The sequence below is a fragment of the Trematomus bernacchii genome, unplaced genomic scaffold (genome assembly GCF_902827165.1).
Source record: "Trematomus bernacchii unplaced genomic scaffold, fTreBer1.1, whole genome shotgun sequence".
NCBI classification, from domain to species: domain Eukaryota; kingdom Metazoa; phylum Chordata; class Actinopteri; order Perciformes; family Nototheniidae; genus Trematomus; species Trematomus bernacchii.
In genome coordinates this window covers 123,372-131,556 of record NW_022988082.1, presented here as the reverse complement: position 1 = coordinate 131,556, position 8,185 = coordinate 123,372, and the positions used below count along the sequence as shown (strand labels likewise).

The 8,185-nt window shown below is 46.8% G+C and overlaps 1 protein-coding gene across 2 annotated transcripts in view; it reads right to left on the bottom strand.

Annotated features, from left to right (window-relative positions):
• Positions 1 to 973: 973 nt before the first annotated feature.
• The window catches only part of LOC117474932 (glycine receptor subunit beta-like), a 98,964-nt gene continuing 91,752 nt past the window's right edge, over positions 974 to 8,185 (bottom strand). The window contains exon 11 of one of the 2 annotated variants that reach the window (XM_034120968.1): positions 974 to 1,991. In XM_034120968.1, coding sequence (XP_033976859.1) covers positions 1,698 to 1,991 — 294 coding nt within the window. In that variant the 3' untranslated portion in view covers positions 974 to 1,697. The remainder of the gene's footprint in view (positions 1,992 to 8,185) is intronic. The other variant, XM_034120969.1, reaches the window with a different exon arrangement.

Here is an 8,185-nt window from a genome sequence, read left to right as displayed (position 1 = left end):
TCCCCACAGCAGCAGACGCACATTTATGACGTCCGCTGGCGCATCATAAACACGTCGGATAGTGAAAGTGGAGTTGAATTCTCTAAAGTACCGCAGTCTCTTCTCCTAAGTCCTTTTGAATTCTCCTATCCACTATCCCTTAACCCCGTGATGTTTCACACAGAGGTCAAGGGATAGACGATAGGGATAGACGTTAGGAGCTGATTTTTGGACTATTGGACCGCAACCCTGGTCTCCACACGCCTCTTCCAAAGGTTAGGCAACAGAAGGATGTCTCTTTTCACCCAGGACCTAGCCACATTAATCTTTGGGAAAGACACCCTGGCCAAGTTTACCCTTACTGGGAAGGGGGAAACAGCGGAGGTCAAGAACCAACTTGACCCGGAGAAAATAAATGCAATTATAGGTACAGATATTCTGTATTAATGTTATCATTATGAATGGATTTCAATCTAATATATTGTCTATATTATCAAGTATTAAATCCCATGCTTCCTTCCTGTTTTGAAAGACACGGTGAGAGAAAAATGTCCGGGTACCGAAGTCAGCGCGATCCGGGCCCTGCTGCGGAGGAAATGCAATAATGAGGGCTACAAAAACAACGTTCCTCCTCAGTGATGGCCGGCATCCTCAAATTTATTTTAATTTTATTTAGACTTTGCAAGTCAATAAATGATGTGAGTCAGTTTAACCATCATGTTTTGTTAACTATAGTTCAAATTATTCAAGTATAAAGATGTTTTTTGGTTTGTTGTAAATGTTTTTATGTCATTAAAATGCAAGTGCAATTTGTCATGAAACAGAATAGTACACTTGGTGTGTACTTAAGTGGTACCCGGAAGTAGCTTAAAGTGTATGCGAAGTATAATAGTGATGTATTGTAAGTATGCTTCTGTAGCACATAACCCAGTACTTGCAGTGGTCTCTTGTTCTCTCTTCTCATCTTATGAATTGTGGTAATAATAAAGATTGATTCTATTTTGTATATATCTGTCTCTGTGTTTATTTGACGGTTCTGACTAAGTGGTAGTTTTTTCCTGCCACACCTGAGCAAACCAAACATTTATTACAGAATCAACCTTTCAACCTTAACCTTTGACAGTGTGGAACCTATATTCTTCCAAATGAAACTGTTCCAATAAAATGAACCCCAATTATACAGTTGACATGATGAAATAACAAAGATCTCATGTAACTTCATTTACAATATATGTATTCCTTTATTCTTTGCATATTCTTACATTTTTGGAATAAGGTCTTATTTAAGTTTGTGTGTCTCACTTTTGAGTTCTATATCTTTAACATAAACTGTTACCAATATTATTTTTTCTTCATGAAAAAGCATTTATATCTAATGGGAAGCATAGGGGTTTTGGTGTGAGCAAAGCAGGATTTGTTTCACATTAAACACAAGGAGCTGTATCAGAGACAACATGCAGTGCCTACTTAATGCCTGGGTTTGAGAGGAACTCCAGCCAACAGCCTCAAGGTCTTGTAGTTGTGTTGATTTACATTGTGTCCCAACAACCACATCATCACATTGTGTCATCAGCTCTGCAAACATGGCTCTGGATTTTTTTAAGTAAATAGTTAGGTAAGTGAATTTGCAAGGTCAATATACTTTCAATAACAGTATGGTAACAAACTACAGTTAACAAATCCCTTTATTTCCACCCTACTCTCCTTTTCCCCCCCTCTCACAGATAGACAGACCAGTAGACAACATTAAAGAAGAGAAACGAGAAGGGAAAGAGGGCTCTTGCATAGAGATCAACACGTTTGGCTGCAGCAGGTATGACAGGTTTGGGTGGTGCTGGTTTCTTGTTGGCTTTGTTCTGTGACTTGAGGGCCCCAGATACTTCAACAGGTTTACCATAACAGTCAAAATTGGAAAGTTCAAAGTCTCGAGGTAAAGATCCCACAATGCTGAAGTCATTGGAGCGAAGGTCCGACTTGGAGGTGCAAACTTTCTTACAGCGAGTTTCCACCACCTAAAAGACAGAAACTGAATTCAGTAATATGATATTGTCATCGTGGCTTCAAGTGTTTCAAGAAAGACTAAGGTGCCATTACTCTTTTTTTTTAATTATACATCAATTGTTATAATGATGCCTGATGTGTTATTTTTGTCTTTATCAAGGAAAGGAAACGTATTCCCCTATTATTATTATTATTATTAAGCTTAGAATTTAGGAGAAATGCCCTCATTTACCCTTTTTCCACTCAAATGAGTACCGTTATAGGTCAGTGCAGTCGGCGCTAGTTGGTTTTACAGTTGTTGCATTAGCTAAAACGATAGTTACAGCTGTAACTACGGTTCTATGAGACCCGGATGACCGCCAGAGGCGGTGCTTTAGCACTGGATATGTCCATCGCACGCATGCGCAGTTCGAGTACCTAATAACAACAAAGTCACCTGTGACCCACGTGACGGCGGCTACATAGGCCGGCGTTATTAGTGGATCGGCTCCCAGAATCTTCTCGCGAGCACACAAGAATTCTGAGTGACAGGAAACTCTGGCGGTCATCCGGGACTCATAGAACCGTAGTTACAGCCGTAACTATCGTTCTATTTCGTCCCTACTGACCGCCAGAGGCTGTGCTTTAGCACTGGATGACCTATACCAACCAAGTCATGAAGAATCCAAGCCCTTGCTCACTACTGGAAGCAGCGGAGCGCCGCAAAAGGACCACGCCCAAAGAATGGGGAGTGGCGACATTAACCTGATAACAACTGGAGAATGTGCCAGAAGACGCTCACGACGCCGCGGCGCAGATGGTCTCCAGGGGCACCACTCTCAGGGCTCGATTGCGTCCTTTGACAGAAGGACGGACAACTCTTGGGCCAAAGCTAGGGCCTCTGCCTGATCGCTGACGACTGTCATTTTGGCCCGGCCGAAGGCTAGGGGCTGGAACTGCGGTTCGTACCCTTGGGTTAAGGTGAAAAACCACCCAAGGGCCGGAAGTACAGACAGCCCAGTAACTGAGCTGCTGCTGGGAAAGCAGCAGACGACCGGCGCCTTACCGGCGCTGGGACCTCCGCAGACCACCACTGTAAGCTGGTGGCTGAGAGCGGCTGCTAGAGGGGCCCCTGGGCCCCTGGGCCTGCTGGGAGTGGGCACAGGCTTATAAAGACCCGAGAGCTGCTGCCTGGTCTGCCTAGCTTGGGCAGCACGCTCCAGTGCCTACAGGGTAGCTGCCCTAAACAGCTCCCCTGGCTCGACTGGCACATTACGGAGGACATGTCTCCGACAGTGGTGACTGAGCAGGCCAAACCTGGCGACGAGTCTGCACCAATAAGGACATAACTCGTCCCAATTCCCTAGACATTAGGGCAAAGGCTTACAGTGATGCATCACTGAGGCCCAGCAAAGAAGGCTCAGCCGGAGCCTGCTGCAGAGAGGTAGAGACAGCCAGTATCAGATGGGAGAGGGAGTTCCCGTGCCGCTGTGTCGTAGGCCCTACAGAGCAGCTCGTTTGTGACCCTGCACTAAGGCCGAGGGCACCTGGCATCAGGAGCCAGAATCGGGGAGGCGATGGCAGGCTCAATGGATGGCAAGCGACCCAGCCCCACCCTCGTCGGATCCTGCATGGCAGCAGAGTGGGAGAGGGCCCTGGTGTCTCTCCAGCATGCATGGAGCTCCCTCAGGTACTCCTCTGAAGGAGGACCGTGGGAGTGAAAAGGGGCAGGGTTATGCCTGAAGAAGGCGCTAGCCTGAGCCGAGTCGGCCTGCGGAACCTGAAGCTGCAAGCGTACCAGGGCCGCACGAGTAATGGCCGCCATGGAGGCGTCCTCCGTGCCCTGCAGAGAGCTCTGAGCAGAGGAGTGGGAAGCCTCCTCGGGGGTGAAGAGGTTTAGCCGGAGCCGCTAGCGACATGGCATCCTCAAGCAGAGGTGTGGCAACCGAAGGAGGGCCAGGCGGCAAGCTAGTAGCCCCCACACTGGCCCCTGGCTGAAGGGCCAACAGGAGCGACTTCGTCTGCTCCATGATGGCAGCTAACCGACCCACCTTAGAGGACAGCCTGTTTCTAGCCCTCTACCTGGGGGGTGAACCCATAGCCATCACTCCATCAAGTCGCCGGGAACGGCCAGACTGAGCTGGAGGAAGTTGTGACGAGGAGAGGTACCACCTCTACGACTCTAGCCACTCTGAGCGCCCGAGGCATGAATCTACAGCTCATGCAGGCGCTTTGCGTGAGACCCTCCCTCAAATGCTCGAGGCCAAAGCAGAGGGGGGCAGCGGCCATGGCCGTCCTCGGGCTCAAGAGACGCCATACAGGCGCTACATGAATGAGCCAGTCTGTAGGTAGCCAGATGCAGCGTAACCGGGAGCGCGTGCGAGAAAACAGCCTTCCCCAGCTACCTGCTGAACGGAAAGAGTAGAGCGGTGCTGCTACTCGCCGAACACAAAGAGGGATGTAACTACACCCACGTTACCGGCAGAGGGAGCGGGATCGAGAGCACTGCCTTCACCTAGCTGGATTAAATAAAGAAGTTTAACAGGACAGTTTAGCCAGGCGGCTGCTGCCAAGAATCAAGCAGCACGTCTACCAGGAGCGGGGGCGAAAAACACTGCCTTCACTAGCTGAGTTCATAACGAATGCCAGGTGCAGCGTACCCGGGAGCGGGTGCGAGAACACAGCCTTCACCGGCTACTTGCTGAACGGAAAGAGTAGAGCAATGCTCCTACTCGCCGAACACAGAGAGGGATGTGAATGACCTACACCCACGTTACTAGCAGAGGGAGCGGGAGCGAGAGCACTGCCTACACCTAGCTGGATTAAATACAGAAGCTTAACGGGGCAGCTTAGCCAGGCGGCCGCTGCTAAGAATCAAGCAGCACGTCTACCAGGAGTGGGGGCGAAACAGAACTCGCCAGATGTTAGCCAAGCGGCCGCTGCTAACAATCAGAGCAATACGTTACAGGGAGCGGGAGCGGGAGCGAGAGCACTGCCTTCACCAGCTGAGTTTAAATAAAGAAGCTTTAACAAAACATGCAAGATGTTAGCCAAGCGGCTGCTGCTAACAATCAAAACAATACGTTACCGGGAGCAGGAGCGAGAGCACTGCCTTCACCAGCTGAGTTAAATAATGAAGCTTAACAGTACACGCAAGACGTTAGCCAAGCGGCTGCTGCTAACAATCAAGCGAGATCAAGTCAAATAACACAAATGTTTAAGACCAGATAACTAGCTTCTAAAGAAGAGAACAGCACAGAGCCGTAGTTACAGTAGTAACCATGGCCAGTGCTTACACGGCATAGAACCGTAGTTACAGTAGTAACTATGGCCAGTACTTACACGGCCTAGAACCGTAGTTACAGTAGTAACTATGGCCAGTACTTACACGGCCTAGAACCGTAGTTACAGTAGTAACTATGGCCAGTACTTACACGGCCTAGAACCGTAGTTACAGTAGTAACTATGGCCAGTACTTACACAGCATAGAACCGTAGTTACAGTAGTAGCTATGGCCAGTACTTACACAGCATAGAACCGTAGTTACAGTAGTAACTATGGCCAGTACTTACACGGCCTAGAACCGTAGTTACAGTAGTAGCTATGGCCAGTACTTACACGGCTTGGAACCGTAGTTACAGTAGTAACTGTGGCCAGTACTTACACGGCTTAGAACCGTAGTTATAGTAGTAACTGTGGCCGGTACCTAAAAGTGTCAGCCAAACGGCTGCACACTAGATAATATAATATTGGGAAGATGAAATCCTCTTTAATGGCCACACATGCAGAGCACACAGCACACACAGTGAAGATTGTTCTCTGCATCTACTCATCTTAGTGCTAGGAGTCTAGTACTAGGAGCAGTAATACAACAATATAGCGCTACTGCAATCAAAACCATATGTTACCGGGAGCGGGAGCGAGAGCACTGCCCTCACCGGCTGAGTTAAATAATTAAGCTTAATATGCAAGGTGTTAGCCAAGTGGCTGCTGCTAACAATCAAGCCACCAAGTCAAAACACTAATGTTAAGACCAGATAATTAGCTTCTATGGAATAGAAAAGCCCGCATAGAACCGTAGGCCATGGTCACAGTAGTAACCATGGCCAGTGCTTACATGGCCTAGGACCGTAGTTACAGTAGTAACTATGGCCAGTACTTACCTTACTCTCTGCATCTAAACAAAAAACGGGCAAAATATGGCACACTGGGCTTTCCATACTAAATTCAATGAGAGACGCAGCTAAAGCTGGAAACTCAAATGCTAATGATAGCTCGGGCACAACGCCACAAGCAGAACTTTCAAAAGAGCATAATAAGGGCAACTTTATGGGAGAGGAAGCGGGAACACTGTCGTCACCAGAAAGTCTAAGCCAAACAATAAATAAAACAGCAATCAGGACGACTTAGCTGGGAGAGGGTGCGGGGACACAACCATCACCAGCAACAAGTTGACACAAACCTGTCCGTCGAGGCTCTGCACAGCGCACAGCCGGCCACAGCTCCTGGAGGACGCGTTAACAACCCGTAGCTCCGACTGTCAGTCGCGAAGCTGCACGCGGCCAGCTGTATGCAGAGAAATCCCTCCGATCAAACGTTCAAACCTGAACGTTGTAGGCTACAAGAATGCGAAGTGAGAAGATGAAAAGGAGCCGATCCACTAATGACGCCGGCCTATGTAGCCGTCGTCACGTGGGTCACAGGTGACTTTGTTGTTATTAGGTACTCAAACTGCGCATGCGTGCGATGGACATATCCAGTGCTAAAGCACCGCCTCTGGCGGTCAGTAGGGACGAAATAGAACAACCGTTTGCTTTTTCACCAACGAGAGCCCTGGAGGCGATGTTCACGTCACTGCATTTCTCAGCAATGCCAGCATAAACAAAGGCAAATTGCATTGGAGCTATGCTTATGTTGATTATATGCTTACGAAGTCAGATTGAAACAACTTTTCCATCTTTATAATGTTTTCCAGAATGAAATGGCAAATAGTTTGCTACTATAAATCAGCAGCATTTGCTCAACATTGGAGCGTTATGCCGCTGCTCCACCGGTGTTCAGCCTACTCTACTGTTTGGACGGCAGGTCCCGCTTAAATGTTGTAATCCACTGTCTGATTGCCACACAAGCAATGTCGCCTGATACAGTGGAAGAAATAATTATTTGATCCCTTGCCAATTTTGTAAGTTTACCCACTTACAAAGAAATGAACAGTCTATCATTTTAATGGTAGGTTTATTTGACTAATGAGAGACAGCATATCAAAAAGAACCAATAAGAGATATACATTAATTTGCATTCAATTGTGGGAAATAAGTATTTGATCCCCTTGCAACCAACAAGTCTCCCACAGACCGGTTACATAAGTCCTCTTCCTTTAAGAAAGTACTCCTAATATCAACTTGTTACCTGTATAAAAGACACCTGTCCACAGAATCAATCAATCAGCTTCTAACCTCTCCACCATGGGCAAGACTAAAGAGCTGTCTAAGGACCTCAGGGACAAGAAAGTATACCTGCACAAGGCTGGGATTGGCTACAAGACCATCAGAAAGCAGCTTGGTGAGAAGGAGACAACTGTTGGTGCGATTATTCAGAAATGGAAGAACCACAAAATGAGCATCAATCGCCCTTGGTATGGGGCTCCACACATGGAGATCTCGCCCTGTGATCTCATGATCTTTTGATGATCATGAGAAAGGTGAGGGTTTCTCCACCAAGTACTAAGGCATGTTTTGCAAGGGGATCAAATACTTATTTCCCACAGTGAATTGCAAGTCAATTTCTGGATATTCTTTTTGATATTCTTACTCTCACTGTTATAATAAACCTACCCTACCATTACAATTATATGCTGTTAATTTCTTTGTAAGTGGGCAAACTTACAACATCTGCAAGGGATCAAATAATTATTTCCTTCACTGTATATCCCCATTAATGAATATTTTTGTTGAGTTTTAATGTACGTTTGGCAACGTCCCACAGCAAAAAGTGTGTCTTGTATTACATGGATGATATTAGCATATTTGTTATACACATTCATGTCAAATGTATCACTAACTAATGTTGCTTTCATTTTGGCATTGTCTCTTAAGCCCTGAGCCTGTTTTTCAGGTCTCAGGCTCGAAAATGACATTCCCAGAACAAATGACCATATCTTCCCTTCTAAAAGGGTTAAATTAATAATCTTTTTTCTCAAAGTAATGATAAACCTGTGAGTTGGATG